The 24,943-nt window shown below is 41.4% G+C and overlaps 1 protein-coding gene across 2 annotated transcripts in view; it reads left to right on the top strand.

Annotated features, from left to right (window-relative positions):
• LOC121551191 (dachshund homolog 1-like) overlaps positions 1-24,943 on the top strand; it is a 355,740-nt gene that overhangs the window by 188,770 nt on the left and 142,027 nt on the right. For both annotated transcript variants that reach the window (XM_041863748.1, XM_041863740.1), the window contains exon 3: positions 23,609-23,761. In XM_041863748.1, coding sequence (XP_041719682.1) covers positions 23,609-23,761 — 153 coding nt within the window. The remainder of the gene's footprint in view (positions 1-23,608; positions 23,762-24,943) is intronic.

Raw genomic sequence — 24,943 nt, 5'->3', positions numbered from 1 at the left:
CATTTTCGATCCTGATGTTAGATTTACAAATGAAGTTCCCCGCCGATCTCTCCGCTGACTACCCAGTCCCCACGTCTTCGCCAAGCACGTGACTCCAATTAGCATTACACAAAATCTGGCAAATTGCCCAATAACCTAATCTCCCATGGCTGCCTGGGGGCTTTAAGTGAAGTGCCATAACTATTTGCATGGAAACTTCACTCAATGTAATATTCATTTTATTTGAGGAGGTGGTTTGTTTGTTTTGATTCCCCACAGCAAGCTTTTCAAAGGGTCACAGAGATTGTTCAACCAATCTTTGGAAATGGGGACTTTTGATGTTTTGTAGTGCCAAAGTTGGCGTACAGTACATTTTGAAAGTATGCTTTCCACACAATGACTCAATGACTCATATTTTGAGATAATTTGTATATGAGAAACATTCTTAATATGTGTATGTTCCACTTGCTGTGGTTTCCATTTAATGAAACACCCTTTGTGTATTTGTGTATATATGTCCGTTTGTGTGTGTGTGTGTGTGTGTGTGTGTGTGTGTGTGTGTGTGTGTGTGTGTGTGTGTGTGTGTGTGTGTGTATGCATGTGTGTGCTTTCGCGCATGTTTGTGTGTGCGTGTGTGTTAATGTGCTTGTGGGTGCCCTCCAGATGTTGAGGTAGTTCCGGGGTCTTTCCAGTTGCTGATGCATTACAGGCCGATTGGCCCTACAAATCGGATTAGATGCTGTGGACTGACACCACACAGAGATTACAGCTTTCTGAACAGCCTGCACTCAGAGACTTACACTCTGGCCACTACTTAGGAACCCATGTTCACCATAATTCATTTAGCTCCTGGAAATGGCTTCCCTTGTTGAATAACACTCCAGTGTTGTATTTTACCATTTGTGCCTTCAGAAAGTGTTCATACCCCTTGATTTATTACACATTTTGTTGTGTTACAGCCTGCATTTAAAATGTATTAAACATATATTTGTCTCACCCATCTACACACAATACCCCATAATATCAAAGTGAAAACATGTTTTTAGAAATTTTAGCAAATGTATTGATAATGAAATACAGAAATATCTAATTTGCATAAGTATTCAATACATGCTAGAATCACCTTTTGCAGCAATTACACCTTTGAGTCTTTCTGGGTAAGTCTCTAAGAGCTTTGCACACCTGGATTGTACACTATTTGCACATTCATATTTTTTTTTAAATCTACAAGCTCTGTCAAGTTGGTTGTTAATCATTGCTAGACAGCCATTTTCCAGACTTGCCATAGATTTTCAAGCCAATTTAAGTCAAAACTGTAACTAAGCCACTCTGGAACATTCAATGACGTCTTGGTAAGCAACTCCAGTGAATATTTTGCCTTGTGTTTTAGGTTATTGTCCTGCTGAAAGGTGAATGTGTCTGAACTAGGTTTTCCTCTAGGATTTTGCTTGTGCTTAGCTCTATTCCATTTATTTTCATCATAAAACATTTGCTAGTCCTTGTCGATGACAAGTGTAAACATAACATAATGCAGCCACCACTATGCTTGAAAATATGAAGAGTAATGTGTTTACTTCGTAGTCAGGACAAAAAGTTAATTCCTTTGCCCCTGTTCTGTTTTAGTTGTAATACTTATCTTGAATTTGGCTCCCCCTGTTGTTGATCTGGAGTAATTTCCTTTAGCTTGAAAATGACCCGTCATGTGACTTGTTAGGAGGACGTTGGTCATTGTTGCCTCATGTAGAGCTCAGAGTGCTCTGTTTCAGTTGTCTGCTTACAATATCAATCCATCCTTTACGTTGTATGCCTTAGGAAGCTTTGTCAGTGAGTATTTTCATTCACCATGGGTCTACTCCAATTTGATGACCAACCAGAGAGCTACAGGGCTTGGCGGTGCTCCTTTCACAACACCATCAGAGGCTTAGACTTAACCTACAGTGAAGAAATTGATCTTCTAGTTAAGTGGCTTGGAAGAGAGTCTACTGTACATATAAAATGAATCCTAGCCGTTCACGTAAACCATCCAGAACAAGGTTTGAGGACAGTTTGGGATAGACTCAATGAATGCTACGGTTCGCCAGAGGTGATAAAGAGTGTGCTCACCAAACGTATCGACAGTTTCCCCAAGATCTCCAACAAGGATTACCCAAAGCTGAGGGAGTTGGGCGACCTGCTTATGGAGCTTCAGTCTGCCAAGGCCGAAGGAGACCTCCCTGGCCTAGATTTTATCGATACAGCTCGAGGTGTTAACCATATAGTCCAGAAACTGCCCTTCGGGTTACAAGAGAAATGGGTCTCCATTGGTTCCAACTACAAGCAACAATATCATGTTCCATTCCCTCCTTGTGCCTTCTTTGTTGACTTCGTCATCCAGCAAGCCCGAATCAGGAAAGACCGCAGTTTCAAGCTTGTTGCCGATGTTCCTGCTAAAGCAGACAAAGTTCCCTGGAAGCAAGGCAGACAGAGAGAAGTCTCAGTTCACACAACAGAGGTTTCCCCCACTACCTCCTCCGATTCAGACAAGCCTATTAAGAAAGCAGATTACTCTGAATGGCAGTGCCCTATCCACAAGAAGCCTCACCCCTTACGGAAGTGCTGTGCCTTCCGCGAGAAACCACTGGACCACCACAAGGCTTTCCTGAAAGAGAATGGCATATGCTTTAGATGTTGTTCATCCTCCTTTCACATTGCCAATAACTGCAAGTCAAGTGTTAGCTGTGCAGAATGTGAGAGCAAGAGTCATAACAGCACCCTTCATCAAGGACCACCCCCTGGGTCTAAAAGGCAGACCTTCCTACAGAGCATGGTCAGGAGGAAGAGCTCACACCTCCCTCCAACGTAGCATCCCAGTGTACGCAAGTCTGCGGTGGTAACCTCACTGACAGGTCTTGCTCTAAATCTACTCAACAGGCTACCGAGATTCTATGAGCAGTGACATTCTATGCCATCCTCGTTGAGCAAAGCAACAGATCATTGGTTCGTTCTGAGTTATTGGATATCTTCAGGGTACATTCCCCAGCTCTCACTACTCCATTAAGACCTTCACCGGAGTGATGGAGACAGTAGGAAGAAGAGCCAATGGATACCAGGTAGAATCTATGGATGGGCAAGTCAGTCTTCTGCTGCCAACACTCATTGAGTGTAACGAGATCCCGAAAAACCGATCTAAGATGCCAACTCCAGACGCAGCACTCCACCATGCTCACCTGAAACCCCTTGCTCACCTGATCCTAGAACTCGAACCTAAAGCTCCCATCATTCTCCTTCTGGGAAGAGACATTATCAGAGTCCATAAGGTCCGCAAGCAAGTTAATGGGCACCTGTTTGGAGAGCTCCTTGTTCTTCATGGTGCCACTTGCTTGGTGGTGTCCCTTGCTTAGTGGTGTTGCAGACTCTGGGGCCTTTCGGAATAGATATATATATATATATATATATATATATATATATATATATATATATATATATATACACACTGAGATCATGTGACATATCATGTGATACTTAGATTGCACACAGGTGGACTGTATTTACCTAATTGTGTAACTTATGAAGTTAATTGGTTGTACCAGATCTTATTTAGGGGTTTCATAGCAAAGGGGGTGAATACATATGCACGCACCACTTTTCCGTTATTTTTTTAAACAACTTATTTTTTCATTTCACTTCACCAATTTGGACTATTTTGTATATGTCCATTACATGAAATCCAAATAAAAATCAATTTAAATTACAGGTTGTAATGCAACAAAATAGGAAAAATGCTAAGGGGGATGAATACTTTTGCAAGGCACTGCACATTTGGTGTCTATCACCCAAAGAAGCTTGGTCAAATCCGGGTGGTTTTTGAATCCAGTGCCCAATACGATGGAGCATCCCTCAATTATGTCCTCATGACTGGGCCCGACCTCAACAACACACTCCTTGGGGTGCTTACTCGCTTCCGTAAGGAATATGTCGCTGTGACAGCGGATATTCAACAAATGTTCCACTGTTTCCTGGTGAAACAAGAAGACTGTAACTTTCCTGTGGTTATAGGACAACGACTTGTCCAAAGACAAGATTCTGATGTCAGACAATTTGAGGAATGTGACTTCTATGTCGACGATGGCTTAAAGTAATTTCCTACAGTCCAAGATGCAGTCACCCTGCTCAAGAGAACACAAGATTTTCGCCAACTCTAATCTGAGTTTACATAAGAGGAGGTAATGGAACAAGGAGGAGGTAATGGAAGTATTTCCATCTCAAGATCATACAAACAACCTCAAATATCTCGACATAGGGCAGACACTCTGCCTATGCAGTGCAGCTTGGGTCTCAACTGGGACCTCAGGACCGACACTTTCAACTTGAAGGTAGACAAAGATGAGAAGCCCTTTACACGCCGAGGAGTGCTATCAACTGTGAACTGTCTGTACGACCCACTGGGATTTGTGGCCCCTGTCACCATTCAAGGCAAGTCTATTCTCAGGGAGCTCACAATGGCCAAAGACAAATGGGACTCTCCCCTGCCTCCAGAAATGGAAGAGCCATGGGTTGCATGGAAAGAGTCTTTGAAAAAGCTATGCAACCTCCATATCCCTAGGGCTTACACTAAGGTCTCACCCACAGAAGTGAGACGAAAAGAACTATGCATATTCTCGGATGTATCCACGAAGGCAATAGCCACAGTTGCCTACCTCAAAGTGACAGACGTCAAAGGAGACTCATGGGCTTTGTTATTGGTAAAGCAAAACTGGCGCCAGAACACATGATTCCAAGGTTGGAACTCTGCGCAGCAGTCTTGGCAGTCGAGTTGGCCGAGCTTATCACCTCTGAAATAGACATTGAGGTTGATGATACAACCTTCCACACAGACAACAAGGTGGTGTTAGGTTACATCAACAACGAGACCCGGCACTTCTATGTCATCAATCGAGTCCATCAGATAAGGAGATCTACTCGTCCAAAACATGTATTTTTATTTTTAACCTTTATTTAACTAGGCAAGTCAGTTAAGAACAAATTCTTATTTACACCGGCCAAACCCGGACGATGCTGGGCCAATTGTGATCCTTACACTTGCCAAGGTTCTCCATGTGGAAGTCGCTGACTCATGACATTACTCACCTCGTTCACATTGTTAATCTCTTCAACAACACTACAGTGGCAAAAGACAGCAACTGTAAGGGCTAGCACTACTGTCAGACAGCATGCACACCAGACGGATTTTCTCAGTCAAAGGATATCATCATACGGACAGTCCAAGAGGAAACCTATCTAAGAGAGTTTGAGTGCATCAGGAACCAGGGAACAATTCCCAAAGACAGCTCTCTGAGAGCCTTAGATCCATTCATTGATAAAGACGGCCTTCTGAGAGTTGGGGGTCGCATCACATAAGCAAAACTCGGACACGACGAGAAGAACCCCCTGAACATCCCGGGGAAGCATGACATCACAACTTTACTGGTGAGGCATTACCACAAACAGATCCAACACCAGGGACACCTTTTCACAGAGGGAGCCATCCATACAGCCGGTCTTTGGATAGTTGATGGTGAAAGGTGCTTGAACAGCATCATCCACCTGTGTGTCACCTGTCGGAGACTTTGTGGTCTTCGTCAGGCACAGAAGATGGCCAGCCTTCCTGCTGATCGTCTCTCCACCGAACCTCCATTCACAGATGTCGGCCTGGACATATTTGGTCCATGGACCGTCACCTCTCGCCGGACAAGAGGAGGCCACACCCACAGTAAGTGGTGGGCCGTCATATTCACCTGTATGAGCGTGAGAACCATTCATATCAAAGTCCTTGTGTCACTGGATACATCAATCTTTATCAACGCCCTGAGGCGTTTCTTCTCGATCCCAGGCCCAGCAAAGCAGATTCGTTCCGACCGCGGGACCAACTTCATTGTTGCCTGCAAGGAACTTAAGATGCCCTCCAACATCAACAATGACTCCATGGATACCTACCTGTCAGAACAGGGCTGAACCTGGATATTCAACCCGCCTCATGCCTCTCACATGGGTGATTCCTGGGAGAGGATGATTGGCATAGCAAGGTGAATCCTGGATATTATGTTCCTCCAACAGGGTCATTCAACGCTAAGTCACAAAACGCTCACTACTCTGATGGCAGAAGTGGCTGCCATCATCAATGCCAGACCTACGGTTCCAGTCACTACAGATCCAGATGACCCTCTCATACTTACACCTGCTACTTTCCTCACACAGAAAGTGAGTATCCCTTAAAGTCCTGTGGTGACTACGGAGCCAAGGACCTCTTTAAGCGGCAGTGGCTTCAGGTTCAACATCTTGCAAATACCTTCTGGGATAGGTGGAGGAAACAATACCTCTCTTCACTTCAGATAAGAAGGAAGTGGCTGTCAAACCAGCCCAACCTCGAGACTGGAAACATTGTCCTCCTCAAAGACAAACAATTCAAGAGGAATGAATGGCCTGTTGGACTGATCACTCAGGTCTTTCCCAGCAAGGATGGTAAAGTCCGTAAAGTCGAGGTTACACTCTGCAAGCAAGAAGGAATTAAGCTCTTAGGCCCGTCACAGAGACTGTCCTTCTCCTTCCTCCAGAGGTCTAAACAAACAAGGTCTCTTATATGGACATTCCAGAGTTATCAGAGTGGCATTCTATAATGCCAGGTGGGGAGTGTTCTGTTTTAGTTTCCAGTGCCAGTTTTTTATCCAACGAGAGACTGGGCCGACGGAAGCACGAAGGTGGCCGCGGTCACGCATACCGACGAGATGCCGTACACGACGGGGTAAGAAGAAACGACTAACAGAGGCAGAGGGGACCGTTCACACGGTCCCAGAACCCATGGGACTGTGTGTTTTTTTATTTATCAAGCAATATATTGAGTCCTGCCCATGTTTCCTTGCTTAATAAAGGGTTATATTTTGTCCCTACAACTCAGTGCAACAAGTTTGATGTATAGGTAGACATGTTTCAGTTTATTTATTTTTATTTTCTTTTTACATCCGTTTAAGGGAATACTTTAGCTCCCCTAATCGTGATATTTCAACTGAACATGTAGGTGGCTCACTTGCACATACTCTGACTCCTTTCAGAAGTAAGAGTTATTTTGTACCTCCAGCCAATCACAATCACTCTATTGAGACATATTATTGCAGACTCGTTGAAAAATATGTTGGTAATCTCCTTAAGAACAAACATGAGTACATATATTTTCAAAATTTACCCAATGATGAAAAATAAGCTTTGCTTGATTTACAATATGATACGTCAGTTCTTACCCGCCCTGCTGATAAGGGTGGGTCGGTTGTACTCATGGATAGGACCGTTTATGTAAATGAGTGTCACAGACAACTGCTTGACAACACATTTTACAAGAAACTCAGAAGTGACCCCACTTCCCAATTTCAGAACACTATCTTTACTGTCCTAGATGGGTATTTAAGTTCTGGTCAAATCACCAAAAAATAACAAAAATGTTTGGCAATTCAACACCCTAAAATTGCCACTTTCTATATTTTGCCTAAATTACACAATAATGTATATAGGGTGCCCTATTGTAGTGGGCATTGATGCAGTAACAGCCCCTTTATCAACCTTTTGATAACTTTTTTTTTTAGACCTCTCGCAGAACAGCTCCCCTCCTTTGTAAAGGACACCAGCAGAATGATCTCTATTATTGAATCTCTTGATCCTCTCCCTGATATTACCTTGCTAGTTACTTTTGATGTTGAGTCGTTATATACGAATATTCCACACGAGGGCGGTATTGAAGCCATGGAACATTTTCTTCTGCAACGTGACCCAAATGAACTACCTTCCAGTGCATGCATTATAACATTGGCTGAAATAGTACTCACACACAACTACTTCATGTTTCTGAATGAATTATTTATTCAGAAGAAGGGTACTGCTTTGGGATTCCCTATGACGCCTAACTATGCTAATCTGTATGTCGGTTACATTGAGAAACAGTCAATTTTCAATCCTCTCAAAAATGTTTTCTTGCCTAACATAATTATTTGGAAACGGTACATTGATGATATTTTTGTTCTATGGAGGGGTGATTTAAAACAGCTCCAGGCATTCCATGCTTTTCTTAACTCTTGTTGTGAGCACCTGAGATTTACTATGCAATCTGACACACGTCAAATCAGTTTCCTTGATCTTCTGATGTTGTGTGAGGATAATGTTCTTTACACTGATCTTTACAGGAAACCTACAGATCATTACAGTTGTCACCCGTTTCCCTTGAAAAACTGTTTGCCCTATAGCCAATTCTGTCGAATCAAAATAATATGTAACAATCAGATTTTGACCGAAATATGGCTGCGACACAAAGAAAATTCAAGGAGTGGGGGTACAAAAATGGTCAGATTAATACTGCCATTGAGAAAATTCAAAACAAATTGAGACCTGATCTCTTTCAGGGACAGTCTCGCAAAAAGAAGCATTCTTGTGTTCTAACTACACGCTATTCAAAGTGCTCTGAACAAATTAAGGGAATCGTTCACAAACATTGGCACATTCTAAGATCTAATTGGTTGTATTCTCGCGGGGCAGAAACCTCAGAGATCAATTGGTCAACTCGGATTCACCACCCCTAAATATCCCTGCACAACGTCTATTTGTGCCTCTACCGGATGGAAACTACAAGTGTAACAGCTGCGCTCAATGCAATGGCACTTACAAATGTAGATCCTTTAAACACCCCCAAACAGGGAAACAGATCCCAATCAAATGTGTTATTATGTGTTCCACTAAGGCAGTTATTTATCTTATAACTTGTCCTTGTGGTAAACATTGTGGGTAAAACAAAGCGCAAATTAAAAGTATGAATCTCGGAGCATCGTAGCACCATTTGGTGCAAAAACACGACATACACACTTTTTGGAAACAAACCACTCGATTTTGTCCCCATGTTATATTGGCATTGAACATGTCACCTCGACAACTTATTGTTAAAATGAGAGGATGCCTGGTTCTTTAATTTAAAGACCCTTGCTCCCTTCGGTCTTAATGTAGATTTTGATTTGAAGCCATTCTTGTGATTATTGTGATTTTGCTATTCTTTGTAAATGTTTGTGGGCCTATATAGCCAAGTTCTATCTATGATCGTATGCTATCCATGTTTTTTGTATGTTCTGTTTATCTGTGAATTAACCAATGCTATTAGGCCACACCCGGCCATGATTGCAGACACCTGCGTGTATCCTTTGACACTATATAAACTAGTGACCCGCAGTGTGTCATTATACCCTGATGAAGACAGCTTGTCTGTTGAAATGTTGGTTATTAGGATATTAAATTATTGCATCTGAGCTCCTAGAGTGTGCGGCTTTCCTTTTATATTTCACGTTTTTTTTTTGTTGGAGTACTTACCTTGAATTTGGCTCCCCCTATAGTTGATCAGGAGTAATTTCCTTAGCTAGAAAATTACCCATCATGTGACTTGTTAGGAGGAAGTTGGTCATTAGTTTTATTTATTTTTGTCGTTTACATTTATTTTTATTTATTTTTATTTATGGGGTAGATCAGCTTTAATATTGCAGATAGATTGTAACTTCCATCAATGTAATTGTCTGCATCACTTCCAATCCCCCATATATATTTTTTCACAAATATATATATATATTTGTTGGTCATTGTTGCCTCATATAGAGCTCAGAGTGCTCTGTTTCAGTTGTCTGCTTACAATTTTTATACGCTACAAACAACGAACACAATTGCATTTTATCGATGACAATTTGAATGCACAGAGATAATGTGATGAGATCCTGAGGCCCATTGTCATTCCCATTCATCCGCCGCCATCACCTCATGTTTCAGCATGATAATGCACGGCCCCATGTCGCAAGGATCTGTACACAATTCCTGGAAGCTGAAAATGTCCCAGTTCTTCCATGGCCTGCATACTCACCAGACATGTCACCCATTGAGCATGTTTGGGATTCTCTGGATTGACGTGTATGACAGCGTGTTCCAGTTCCCACCAATATCCAGTAACTTCGCACAGCCATTGAAGAGAAGTGGGACAACATTTCACAGGCCACAGTCAACAGCCTGATCAACTCTATGCGAAGGAGATGTGTTGAGGCAAATGGTGGTCACACCAGATACTGACTGGGTTTCTGATCCACACCCCTACTTTTTTTAAAGGTACACTATATGACCAAAAGTATATGGACACCTGTTCGTCGAACATCTCATTCCAAATTCATGGGCATTAATATGGAGTTGGTTCCCCCTTTGCAGCTTTAACATAATCCATTCTTCTGGGAAGGCTTTCCACTAGATGTTGGAATATTGCTGCAGGGACTTGCTTTCATTTAGCCACAAGAACATTAGTGAGGTCGGGAACTGATGTTGGGCGATTAGGCCTGGCTCGCAGTCGGTGTTCCAATTTATCTCAAAAGTGTGCAATGGGGTTGAGATCAGGGCTTTCTGCAGGCCAGTCAAGTCCTTCCACACTGATCTCGACAAACCATTTCTATATGGACCTCACTTTGTGCACGGGGGCATTGTCATGCTGAAACAGGAAAGGGCCTTCTCCAAACTGATGCAACAAAGTTGGAAGCACAGAAAGGTCTAGAATGTAATTCTATGCTGTAGAGTTAATATTTCCCTTCACTTGAACTAAAGGGCCTAGCCGGAACTATGAAAAACAGCCCCAGACCTTTCAACTTTACAATTGGCACTATGCATTCGGGCAGGTAGCGTTCTCCTGGCATCCGCCAAACCCAGAAAAAGCGTTTCCACTGTTCCAGAGTCCAATGGCGGCGAGCTTTACACCACTCCAGTCAACGCTTGGCATTGTGCATGGTGACCTTAGGCTTGTGTGCGGCTGCTCAGCCATGGAAACCAATTTCATGAAGCTCCAGATGAACAGTACTTGTGTTGACGTTGATTCCAGAGGCAGTTTGGAACTCGGTAGTGAGTGTTGCAACCGAGGACAGACAATTTTTACGCACTACACACTTCAGCACTCGGCGGTCCCATTCTGTGAGCTTATGTGGCCTACCACTTTGCGGCTGAGCCGTTGTAGCTCCTAGACGTTTGTACTTCACAATAACAGCACTTACAGTTGACCGGGGCAGCTCTAGCAGGGCCGAAATTTGACAAATTGACTTGTTGGAAATGTGGCATCCTATGGCGGTGCCACGTTGAAAGTCACTGAGCTCTTAAGTATGGGCCATTCTACTGTCAATGTTTATCTATAGAGATTGCATGGCAGTGTGCTAGATTTTCTACACCATTCAGCAACAGGTGTGGCTGAAATATCAGAATCCACTAATTTGTAGGTGTCCACATACATGTAGTGTATATGTGACCAACAGATGCACATCTGTATTCCCAGTCATGTAAAATCCAAAGATTAGGGCCTAATGAATTTATTTTATTTCAATTCAGTGATTACCTAATATGAACTATAACTCAGTAAAATTGTTGAAATTGTTGCATTTATATTTTTGTTCAGTATGTTTACGATGAAACAGAAATGTTTCACACTTATCTCTCCTTGGGGTAGTTACCACATACAGTAGCAATACAGATGAGAGAGACATACAAAGATATAGAGAAAGCTACATTACACAGTAGATAAAGCACTGCCTGTCTATAGAGAGAAGGGAGAAATAGCCGTAAAAGTCAGTCTTTCTTTTGTGTACTGATGAGGAGTTAAACTGACTTTACATAATTTAATTATGCACTTTGGTTGGTGTTGCGGAGGGCTGTTGCATCAGGGTTGGTGTTTGTCATAAGAGAGAAATGTTCTGACATTGGGCACAGGTATGGGCAGCTTCGCATGTTAATTAATGATGAAGATCCTGACAATATGCAGAGGCATGACAGCATTAAGCCAGTCGAGGCTGCCGCTTCCTTTGCATATTAATAAATGCTTCATTGTTATTTAATATGACAGCTGCTTTGAGGGCTACTATCAGACCTCGTGTCCGTTATTCCGCGTTTTCCCGACTCTCCTGCCGTGATATTCTCCATTTGTTGAAATGGGGGCGGCGAGCAGCAAAATGCAAATTTTTTGAGCCTTCCAACTGGTGCGGTGTGGCTGTGTCTCTACAACACAAGACTGGGTCATGTTCATTATGCACCGAATGAAAGGAAATGGACTGAAACAGCGATGGACTAAATGAGAAGCACTCATTTTCTTTTCCTGTTTAAAAATATTTTCAAATGTTGCCTGTTGCATGCCCCAATGAACATGACCCCGTTGTGCTGTTTGTTTGTGGCCAAAGAGGAGTGTCTCTGTGTGTGTCTATGAGATGAGCAGACACAAACCTGGCTGTCTGAATTTTTTAAGGTGACTTTGAAAAAATCCATGAAGTCGGGATTGTTTTGTTTGCATAGTAATGAATGCAGATTAGGAGGAGGAAGTGGGACGGGCCTTTCGACATTTAGACGTCCAGTCATTTTAATAGACTTGTTGCTCTGTTCGGAGATCTTGACGCCTCCTTATTAGATTGAGTGTTAGGTGGGTGCGAGTTATGAGCAAGTGACAATTGATCAGCTGAAATGAAACAATTATAGGAACAAAGGTTTCAATTTATAGAGTCTGTCAATTATGTTATGTGAAGATAGGGTGGGGGTTGGAAGAAGGGGGGTCGGGGTGGGTGGGTGGACAGTGGCAGTGTGATGGATTGTAAGTGATAAAGAAGATAATCTACCTGTTTGAAACCATCTGCTTCAGATGAGACCAAATCTGTTTAGGTCCACCTCTTGGCAGATCTTGGTAAATTTGCCGGTTTTTGTAAAACTTTTAACATTTTCTGCCAAAAATTATCTCTTGGCAGACACACCTTTCAATAATTTCTCTCAACATCACAATGGCTGCTAGAATAGATTGATATAGACTGATCAGGTGAATCCAGGTGAAAGCTATGATCTTATTGATGTCACTTGTTAAATCCACTTCAATCCGTTTACATGAAGGGGAGGAGACATGTTAAAGAAGGATTTTTAAGTCTTGAGACAATTGTGTATGTGTGCCATTCAGAGGGTGAATGGGCAAGACAAAATATTTAAGTGCCTTTGAACAGTGTATGGTAATAGGTGCCAGGCACACAGGTTTGTTTCAAGAACTGCAACGCTACTGGGTTTTTCACGCTCAACAGTTTCCACTCAAAGGTAATATAGCCAATTTGACACAACTGTGTGAAGTGTTGGAGTCAACATGCATCCCTGTGGAACCCTTTCGACACCTCCTAGAATTCACCATGCCCCAAATAATTTAGGCTGTTCTGAGGGCAAGTGGGGGGGGGTGCGTGTGGTGTTAACTCAATATTATGAAGGTGTTCCTAACATTTGGTATACTCAATCCTACACTGTAGGTGAAAGAAAAATTCAAAATGCCTCAGAGAATGTCATTTTCTGAACTCTAACAGTCCTTTGAGCCGCACCTGATTTGTGGCAGAATTTATCTTAGAAACAACCCCAGAGGTGATTTCAATATTTACTCTGCAGTCTGTTCTGCATACGTCTCATTTGGAAAACAGTTGACTCTTGGCCATTAGACAGAAATGAAAGGTGACCTTCAGGCTGGGCAGAGGCCACATTCATTAGGTGGAGAGAAGTATCACCTTCTTACCAAGCCTCCTGTGTGTGTGTGTGTGTGTGTGTGTGTGTGTGTGTGTGTGTTGTTTATGTGTGTCGTTCGAATGCATATGGAACAGCAGAGGAGCCATTGCAAACGAGAGGGCCCTCAGTGACATGATGTGTACTGTTTGTCAATATGGTCCCAATATATTTTAAGATGCAAACAAGGCTTTAAATGATATGCACCTCCATGTCAGTGGCTCAGAATGTATCTTACCATCTGCATATCAGCTGTTGGAGAGAGGAGTTTTGTGTGTGTACGTCTACGTGGGTGTGTAGGGTTGTGAATTAGAGCTACATGTACGATTTCTGCCTCTCCTTGTACTTCCGTCACACAGCTAATAGCTGCTCTCGAGTCACGCCACTGAAATGTGACAGCTAAGATACACTCATATGTTGGCTTGTCCTGTGAAGAGTCTACATGCACACCAAATTCCAAATGTACGCTGTTTGTTTAAGGGCAAATTTTTTTCTCTTTCAGCGGCAGACCATTTTAACTAAAAGTTGTGGTTGAACTGCTATTTAATAGAATGTAGTATCTAAATGTTAGCTACAGTAGATAAAATTGTCTTTATAAACTGTTTCATTGATACAACTGTTTGCCTTTACCCTTTTCCTCTCATGGACTTGGGTTTGCTTGCACCCTTTTCCTCTCAGTGATATCTGTGTCATTGAATGTGGAAAACTGTACTCAAGTCATGTTTTGTAAACTCTAGCCGAATTTGGAGACTGGGTATATAAAAAAGTTTTTCGCCCTGGCCCTTTACCTAGGTGACATTTGTTGAAGAGCCTTTCTTCTTTCTGTAAAACACTGTTTCTATTGCAAAATCTATCGCAAAATCCTAATTACATTCTCTAAATTAGCAATGTGACCATAGTAACCTCCAAGCTCATCATTAAGCTTTCTGACGGGCCGCCCCCAGGTGGTGAAGGTAGGAAACAACACCTCCACTTCGCTGATCCTCAACACAGGGGCCCCACCAGGGTGCGTGCTCAGCCCCCTCCTGTACTCCCTGTTCACCCATGACTGCATAGGCCACGCACGCCTCCAACTCAATCATCAAGTTTGCAGACGACACACCAGTAGTTGGTCTGATTACCAACAGTGATGAGACAGCCTACAGGGAGGAGGTGAGGGCCCTGGCGGAGTGGTGCCAGGAAAATAACCTCTCCCTCAACGTCAACAAAACAAAGGAGCTGATTGTGGACTTCAGGAAACAGCAGAGGGAGCACGCCCCTATCCACATCGACGGGAACGCAGTGGAGAAGGTGGTAAGCTTCAAGTTCCTCTGCGTACACATCACTGACAATCTGAAATGGTCCACCCACACAGACAGTGTTGTGAAGAAGGCGCAACAGTGCCTCTTCAACCTCAGGAGGCTGAAGAAATTTGGCTTGGCCCCTAAGACCCTCACAAACTTTTACAGATGCTCAGTTGAGAGCATCCTGTCAGGCTGTATCAACGCCTTGTACGGCAACTGCACCGCCCAAAACCGCAGGGCTCTCCAGAGGGTGGTGCGGTCTGCCCAACGTATCACTGGGGGCACACTGCCTGCCCTCCAGGACACCTACAGCACCCGATGTCACAGGAAGGCCAAAAAGATCATCAAGGACATCAACCACCCGAGCCACGGCCTGTTCACCCTGCTATCATCCAGAAGGTGAGGTCAGTACAGGTGCATCAAAGCTGGGGCAGAGAGACTGAAAAACAGCTTCTATCTCAAGGCCATCAGACTTAAATAGCCATCACTAGCCGGCTACGACCCGGTTACTCAACCCTGCACCTTAGAGGCTGCTGCCCTATATACATAGACATGGAATCACTGGCCACTTTAATAATGTTTACATACTGCTTTACTCATCTCATATGTATATAATGTATTCTATTCTACTGTACTTTAGTCAATGCCGCTCTGACATTGCTCGTCCTAATATTTATATACAGTGCTATGAAAAAGTATTTGCCCCCTTTCTAATTTTCTCTACTTTTGCATATTCGTGATACTGAATGTTATCAGATCTTCAACCAAAACCTAATATTAGATAAAGGGAACATAAGTGAACAAATAACACAACACTTACATATGTATTTCATAAACAAAGTTATGCAACAGCCAATTCCCCTGTGTGAAAAAGTAATTGCCCCCTTACACTCAATAACTGGTTGTGCCACCTTTAGCTGCAATGACTCCAACCAAATGCTTCCTGTAGTTGTTGATCAGTCTCTCACGTCGCTGTGGAGTAATTTTGGCCCACTCTTCCATGCAGAACTGCTTTAACTCAGTGACGTGTGGGTTTTCAAGCATGAACTGCTCGTTTCAAGTCCTGCCACAACATCTCAATTGGGATTAGGTCTGGACTTTGACTAGGCCATTCCAAAACTTCCAAAATTGTTGCTTTTTAGCAATTTTCATGTTGACTTGATTGTGTGTTTTGGATCATTGTCTTGCTGCATGACCCAGCTGCGCTTCAGCTTCAGCTCACAAATGGATGGTCTGACATTCTCCTGTAGAATTCTCTGATACAGAGCAGAATTCATGGTTTCTTCTATTAAGGCAAGTCGTCCAGGTCCTGAGGCAGCTAAGCATCCCCAAACCATCACACCACCATGCTTGACCTTTGGCATGATGTTCTTACTGTGGAATGCAGTGTTTGGTTTTCGCCAGGCATAATGGGACCCATCTCGTCCAACAAGTTGACTCAAATTTGCCAAAAAGCACCTGGATGATCATCAAGACTCTTGGAAGTACGTTCTATGGACAGATGATTCAAAAGTATAACTTTTTGGACGACATGGTTCCAGTAATGCCTGGCGAAAACCAAACTCTGCCTTCCACTGTCACGCCCTGGCTCTGGGGACTCTAGTATGTTGAGCCAGGGTGTGAGTTTTCATTTGTTTATGTTCTAGTTGTTGTAATTCTATGTTGGCCAGGGTGGCTCTCAATCAGAGACGGCTGTAGCTCGTTGTCTCTGATTGGGAGTCATACTTAGGTAGCCGTTAGGCATTCATTATTTGTGGTTTCTTGTTCCGTGTTGGTTTGTTTATGTAACCAGGGACGTCACGTTTTCGTTTTGTTGTTTTGTTCGTGTGTTCATTCAAGTTTAATAAAATGTTCGCATTCAACGCTGCGCCTTGGTCCTCCTCTATGAATGACGATCGTGACATCCACAGTATCACAAATATGCAAAAGTAGAGAAAATTAGAAAGGGAGCAAATACTTTTTCATAGCACTGTATTTCTTAATTCCATTTACTTTTAGATTTGTGTATTGTTGTGAATTGTTAGATACTACTGCACTGTTGGAGCTAGGAACACAAGCATTTCCCTACTCCCGCAATATCATCTGCTAAATATGTGTATGTGACCAATAATATTTGATTTGATAAAATAAGTGTTTCTCTTACAAAGAACAGAGATGGCATTGACCAAAAAGCCCTAGTTTAATTATATGATTAATCAATATTTTCACTAATTACATTTCACTCACCTGAAATCAGTTCCAGTATGGCCTTGTTCAGTCATTGAAAATGACATATAATCTTAAGTTATTTATATTCTGCATGTTTTGTGCCACGACTGGCCTTTCAAACCAATGAAAGCCAGAGGAGGACGTTTATTATGAGCAGCTCTGTTTTACTCACAAAGCAGTGTTTCCCAAACTCCACAGCTGATTCAAGTTATCAAAGCTTGATGATCAGTTGATTATTTGAATCAGCTGTGGAGTGCTAAAGAAAAAAACTAAATGTGCACGCCTTGGGGTCCCGAGGACCGAGTTTGGGAAACTCTGCCATGAAGAATTTGAATAGCAGTGTCGGTCATTATTCATTTTGTGTGACAGTGGGGTTAGATCTGGCAAAAACATTAGATGCTGTAATTGAAATTGCCTTCAACAAGTACTCAATACGAGTGTGTGCGTTTGTCTGTATGATTTATCCTTTACAAACACACACACACACACACACACACGTGCATACACTCACACATGCACACATGCAGTGCCTTCAGAAAGTATTCACACCCCTTGACTTTTTCCACATTTTGTTGTGTTACAGCCTGAATTTAAAATGAATCAAATTAAGACTGGCCTACACACAATACCCCATAATATACTGTATAATATCAAAGTAAAATTATGTTTTTTGAAATTTTAATTAATTAAAAATGAAAAGCTGAAAAGTCTTGAGTCAATAAGTATTGAACTCCTTTGATATGGCAAGCCTAAATAAGTTCAGGAGTAAAAAGTACCTGAAAAGGATTTGTATTTGTATTTATTAAGGATCCCCATTAGCTGCTGCTACTCTTCCTGGTGTCCAAACTAATTAAGGCAAAAACAAGAATGAAATAAAATAGTACATATAACATTATTACATCACTTCATATCTAAAATACAACATGTATATACCACCATGCATACATATGTGTAGAGTGTGTGTGCTGGCGTGTGCGTGTGTGTTTGTATGCAAGTATGCGTGCCTGTGAGTGTGTGTCTCCTCACAGTCCACATTGTTCCATAAGGTGTAGTTTTATCTTGATGTGGAATAGATGTGGAATAGATTTCCATGCTCTGTGTAGTATTGTGCATTTTCCAAAGTCCGTTTTGGACTTGGGGACTGTGAAGAGACCACTGGTGGCATGTCTTGTGGGGTATGCATGGTTGTCTGAGCTGTGTGCTAGTTGTTTGAACAGACAGCTCAGTAATTTGAACATGTCAATACCTCTCACAAAGACAAGTAGTGATGCAGTATTTTGAGCCAGGAGAGATTGACATGTTTGACATGATTGCATGTCATTAATATTAGCTCTCCGTGTACATTTAAGGGCCAGACGTGGTCTGTTCTCGGCCAACTTTAATTTGCCTATGTCCCTCTTTGTGGCACTTGACCATATGACTGGGCAGAGGTCCAAGTGCGACAAAACTAGGGCCTGTAGGATTTGTTTTGTTGATAGCAATGACAAGAAAGCAGAGCATCGCTCTATTACGGACAGACCTCTCCCCATCTTAGCTACCGTTGCATCTATATGTTTTGTCCATGACAGTTGGCAATCCAGGGTTACATCAAGTAGCTTAATCTCCTCAACTTGCTCAATTTCCAAAGTATTCAAAAACATGCATCATGTTTGCAATAAGTCACATAGATAAAGGTGTCCTTCCTAATTCAGTTGCCGGAGAGGAAGGAAACCACTCAGGGATTTCACCATGAGGCCAATGGTGACTTTAAAACAGTTACAGAGTTTAATGGCTGTGATAAGAGAACACTAAGGATGGATCAATAACATTGTAGTTACTCCAGAATACTAATCTAAATGACAAAGTGAAAAGAAGGAAGCCTGTACAGAATAAAAATATTCAAAAACATGCATCCTGTTTACGATAAGGCACTAAAGTATAACTGCTAAGAATTTGGCAAAGAAATCAACTTTATGTCCTGAATACAAAATGTTATATTCGGGTCAAATCCAACAGAACACATCACTGAGTATCACTTCATATTTTCAAGCATGGTGGTGGCTACATCATGTTATGGGTATGCTTGTTATCGACGAGGACTAGGGAGTTTTTTTTTGTTGATAAAAGGAAACAGAATATAGCTAAGCATAGGCAAAATCCTAGAGAAAAACCTGGTCCAGTCTGCTTTCCAACAGACACTGGGAGACAAATCCACCTTTCAGAAGTACAATAACCTAAAACACAAGGCCAAATATACATTGGATTTGCTTACCAATATGACATTGACTATTCATGAGTGTCCTAAGACCAGTTTTGACTTAAATTGGCTTGAAAAATATATGGCAATACTTGAAAATGGCTGTCTAGCAATGATCTACAACCAACATGACAGAGCTTGAAGAATGTTTAAAAGAATAATGTACAAATATTGTACAATCCAGATGTGCAAACTCTTGGATACTTACCCAGAAAGATGTACAACTGTAATCACTGCCAAAGGTGATTTTAGCATGTATTGACTCAGGGGTGTGAATACTTCTGTATTTAATTTTCAATAAATGTGCAAACATTTCAAAAAACATGTTTTAACTTTGCCATTGTGGGGTGTTGGTGTATCAATTTAATCAATTTAGAATTCAGGCTGTAACACAACAAAATGTGGAATAAGTAAAGGGGTATGAATACTTTCTGAAGGCACTGTACACACATATACCCACACACACACCCATCCACCCACACAAACACACACACACAGACACACACACACTTCCACACACATACAACAACCCCCCGACCACGCACAGAAATAATGGCATCATGTCATTGCATATGTGTTATCCTGAGTCCATCTGTTCCTATCAAAGCACACATCAACGTCAATACAGTGTTAGGGGGGAGAGATAGAGCCAGCAACACATTCATAGCAATCACATGTACAACACAATATCTCGTCTACATGATAACCTGCTGCAAAGCTATTTCATGTCATAAGATGTCATATTTACCAGCCAGTGGGGAGAATGGGCTGCGTAGAGTTACATAGTAACATTGTGCCATTGTCAGCAGCATGAAAAAGCTACTCTCATAGAACATGTTACTGTTATTTTGGGTTTGGGATTTTTGTCATTTTTGTATTCCTTGCTACGCCAACATGTTTTCTGTTCAGGTATTTATGTTTTGCTACAGTATATAATTAGATTGTAATGAAACATATATATATATATATATATATATATATATTAGGGCTGTCAAATGATTAAAAATTTTAATCAAATTAATCAGAATTTTCAGTGGATTAATCATGATTAATCACTATTTGCAATTACACCTGAATCCTAACCATTTTTTTTCTGAAATGCATACGATGTCCCGCTCACGTGCAACAGACAGGAACTGTTCTTTACAAGCCTCCGCAAAATGACGCTCCTCAGTTTTTAATATAGTCAGCGCAAAAGACTTCAGTTCCCACGTGTCACTGATTAAATGTGCAGTTACTCCGAGGTAATTGTTGTTACTCACTGATGTCCAATGGTCTCCTGTCAGGGCGATATGATTTACTTGAGCCAAGACCTCTTTCCTTTTTTCTTTTTCGTTTTCATAGAGCTCGTGGATTTTCTTCATAACTGTGGCTCTTGACGGTGGCTTATAGAATGAGTCTTGAGACGCCACTTGCAAAACATCAAGGAAACCTGAGTCTTCTACAATGCTAATGGGTCTACAATCCTTTGCAATCCATTTTGCTATTGTGTTGGTCAAATTATCTGAGGTTGATTTTGTTAATTGCCTGCAAACATTCAGCGTGGTCTGGCGCAAACCACTTGCTGAATCTGACGGCCCAGCAAACGCATGTTTGGCGTTGACATGGTACTTCAAGCTTGAACAGCTCCGGTGAAATTGAAACTCCTTCTTACAAATCTTGCAAATAACCTTGTACTTGTTAACTGTACCATCATCATTCTTTTTATATTTGAATCCGTCAATAGGCCCACTTTGCTCACCTTGCTCCATCTCGCCTCTAGCTCCCAACCACTTTCCTGACCTGAATAATTTGTCACACTGCGCATGCGTGAAATGCGTTAAAAAAATTGACGTAATTAACAGCAAACAACTAATTAACGTCGTTAACGCGCTATTTTTGACAGCCTAATATATATATATATATATATATATATATATATATATATATATATATATATATATATATGTTTTGTTCTTGATTTAAATAATGTACATATTCAGCATTTGATATACTGTATGTATGCATTAATTGTTCTCTTCTCTCTTTGGCCTTCAGACAACACGTATAGAACGTCTTCAGGTTATATTCAATGTGTACTGTATGATGCACTTTATTTTGATGCATACATACAGTTGAAGTCTGTATGTGTCTGTGGTCCTGTTTGTGGTCCTCTGTAGCTCAGCTGGTAGAGCACGGCGGTTGTATCGCCAGGGTAGTGGGTTCGATCCCCGGGACCACCTATACACAAAAATGTATGCACGCATGACTGTAAGTCGCTTTGGATAAAAGCGTCTGCTAAGTGGCATATTATTATTATATTATTATAAGTCGGAAGTTTACGTACACTTAAGTTTGACTCATTAAAACTCATTTTTCAACCACTCCACAAATTTCTTGTTACAAACTATAGTTTTGGCAAATTGGTTAGGACATCTACTTTGTGCATGACACAAGTAAGTTTTCCAACAATTGTTTACAGATATATTATTTCACTTATAATTCACTGTATCACAATTCCAGTGGGTCAGAAGTTTACATACACTAAGTTGACTGTGCCTTTAAACAACTTGGAAAATTCCAGAAGATGATGTCATGGCTTTAGAAGCTTCTGATAGGCTAATTGACATCATTTGAGTCAATTGGCGGTGTACCTGTGGATGTATTTCAAGGCCTACCTTCAAACTCAATGCCTCTTTGCTTGACATCATGGGAAAATCAAAAGGAGAAAAAAAATGGTAGACCTCCACAAGTCTGGTTCATCCTTGGGAGCAATTTCCAAACGCCTGAAGGTACCATGTTCATCTGTACAAACAATAGTACGCAAGTAGAAAACACCATGGGACCACGCAGCAGTCATACAGCTCAGGAAGGAGATGTGTTCTGTCTCATAGAGATTAACATACTTTGGTGCGAAAGTGCAAATCAATCCCAGAACAACAGCAAAGGACCTTGTGAAGATGCTGGAGGAAACAGGTACAAAAGTATCCATATCCACAGTAAAATGAGTCTTATATCATATAACCTGAAAGGCCGCTCAGCAAGGAAGAAGCCACTGCTCCAAAACCGCCATAAAAAAGCCAGACTACGGTTTGCAACTGCACATGGGGACAAAGATCATACTTTTTGGAGAAATGTCCTCTGGTCTGATGAAACAAAAATAGAACTGTTTGGCCATGATGACCATCGTTATGTTTGGAGGGAAAAGGGGGTTGATTGCAAGCCGAAGAACACCATCCCAACCGTGAAGCACGGGAGGTGGCAGCATCATGCTGTGGGGATGCTTTGCTGCAGGAGGGTGGGGTACACTTCACAAAATAGATGGTATCATGAGGAAGGAAAATTATGGGGATATATTGAAGCAACATCTCAAGACATCAGTCAGGAAGTTAAAGCTTGGTCGCAAATGGGTCTTCCAAATGGACAATGACCCCAAGCATATGTCCAAAGTTGTGGCAAAATGGCTTAAGGACAACAAAATCAAGGTATTGGAGTGGCCATCACAAAGCCCTGTCCTCAATCCTATAGAAAATGTGTGGGCAGAACTGAAAAAGTGTGTGCGAGCAAGGAGGCCTACAAACCTGACTCATTTACATCAGCTCTGTCAGGAGGAATGGGCCAAAATTCACCCAACTTATTATGGGAAGCTTGTGGAAGGTTAAACAATTTAAAGGCAATGCTACCAAATACTAATTGAGTGTATGTGAACTTCTGACCCACTGGGAATGTGATGAAATAAATAAAAGCTGAAATAAATTGTTATCTCTACTATTATTCTGACATTTCACATTCTTAAAATAAAGTGGTGATCCTAACTGACCTAAGAGAGGGAATTTTTACTAGTATTAAATGTCAGGAATTGTGAAAAACTGAGTTTAAATGTATTTGGCTAAGGTGTATGTAAACTTCCGACTTCAACTGTATATTGTTATACTGTAGAATACAGACAGAGTAACAAGAGGTGTGTGACAGAATGGCAGTGGGACCGGGGGTACACAGGTGCATATGTGCTGTAGGAAATTGCCCTATCCTCTAGACCAGGAGAAGGCAACTAGATTCAGCCATGGTCCAATTTTTGTCAGAGTGGATGGTAGGGGAGCTTGAACATGATTATAATAATTTGTACACAGCAAATTGCCCGAAGTAACACTTTATGATAAAGTTCCTTAATAAACCATTTATATTTGTAAATGCTAGTTATTCATTATGTATTAATAATTCATAAGATCATTCATACGATGTTTAATATAAAACATTTGTAAAAAGCCTTTAAAAAAGCAGCCAACCCTTGCTCTAGACCAACTAAGTGTAGCATTCTAAGTGTTATTCTAACTGTGTCCTGTTTTCTCTGGTGCGGTGTGTCCAGGGCTGACAGCAGCGGCGGCGGCAGCTGCCAACGCGGCCATCGCCGAGGCCATGAAGGTGAAGAAGATCAAGCTGGAGGTGATGAGCGGCTACCACGGCAACACCAACCAGCATGGGGCTGATGGCGAGAACGGAGACCTCAGCTCCAGCATGGGTGAGTCAGTCAGTGTGCCCTTCACACACACAGATGCAAGCTCATGTGCACGTAAATGTGCATGCAGGTGCTTACACTCACACAAAGACATGCATCCAGATATCAAAGCAGGTATGAATACATATGCAGACACACAGACTCAGACACACACACACAGGTTCATAGTTTGCAGATCTCAGCTACATACAGCTTGTGTTGAAACAAAGCTGTACGTTTGTACACCTGAATGCCTCTCCAATAATCAAATCACCCGTAGCTCAAAGATACTGTCAAGCTAAGGTACTGGATTCCAAACATACCTATTATTGCCAGTGTGGAGCACAATGTGGGTAGTTCAGAGAATACAGGTCCAGTTGAAACATCTACAAACTATTTTTGTCTTCCTTTTATTTATTTATTTGTACAATTATTGTGCATTTTAATATAAAGCTGAACACAGTGTCCAAGTCTTTGTAATGCAATGGTACGTTCTGTCTGTTAAGTCTTGTTCTCTACTGCACTGTAAAATCCAATCTAAAAACAACACAGACATTGTTAAATACTAAATGTAATCCATGAACACTGTATCCCAAAGCTATTAGCCATTAACTCAGTCTCTAATTTATTTAATGTAATCATTGCTTTTTCAATATGTGCCATTTCAATTAATTATTACCCAGCAATACAGACAGATTTAGCTAATATCACCACCAAGCCACTTAGCTTATTGTGGAAAATGATAATATAGTGTTGAATTATTATGAGCCTATTACAAATTATAGGCTCCATGTAATCCCTAAAGCTTTGATTTGCAAAATAGTGTTTTTGATTCACTTGCTCTTGCTAAGTGTCTCGACTCATGAATACATTTCAACAGAAGTACTTGACACTGTATATTTGAGTAAAAACTGGTCACTACGCAGAATGAACAAAGAAGCACAATTATTTTAAAAGCTGTTGTACGGTTTTAGTTTAATGTGTACTAACAACTGTTAACACAATGTAAAAATTGAATAATTATTTTTTATTTTTGTTTCTCTCCGTAGCACACGCACTTTCAATATTTCAGTAATAAATTATTTTATGTTTTCAGTGTGTTAATAGTTTTTAGTATACATATTTTCAAGATGACTGATGAGAAGAGAATCGTCCAACCCATCGGGTATCACACTACATACACCCTCATATGCCATGTCTTGAAAT

Source organism: Coregonus clupeaformis, chromosome 40 (genome assembly GCF_020615455.1).
Source record: "Coregonus clupeaformis isolate EN_2021a chromosome 40, ASM2061545v1, whole genome shotgun sequence".
NCBI lineage: Eukaryota > Metazoa > Chordata > Actinopteri > Salmoniformes > Salmonidae > Coregonus > Coregonus clupeaformis.
Note: the sequence above shows the minus strand (reverse complement) of the source record. Positions and strands in the feature narration are given on the sequence as shown.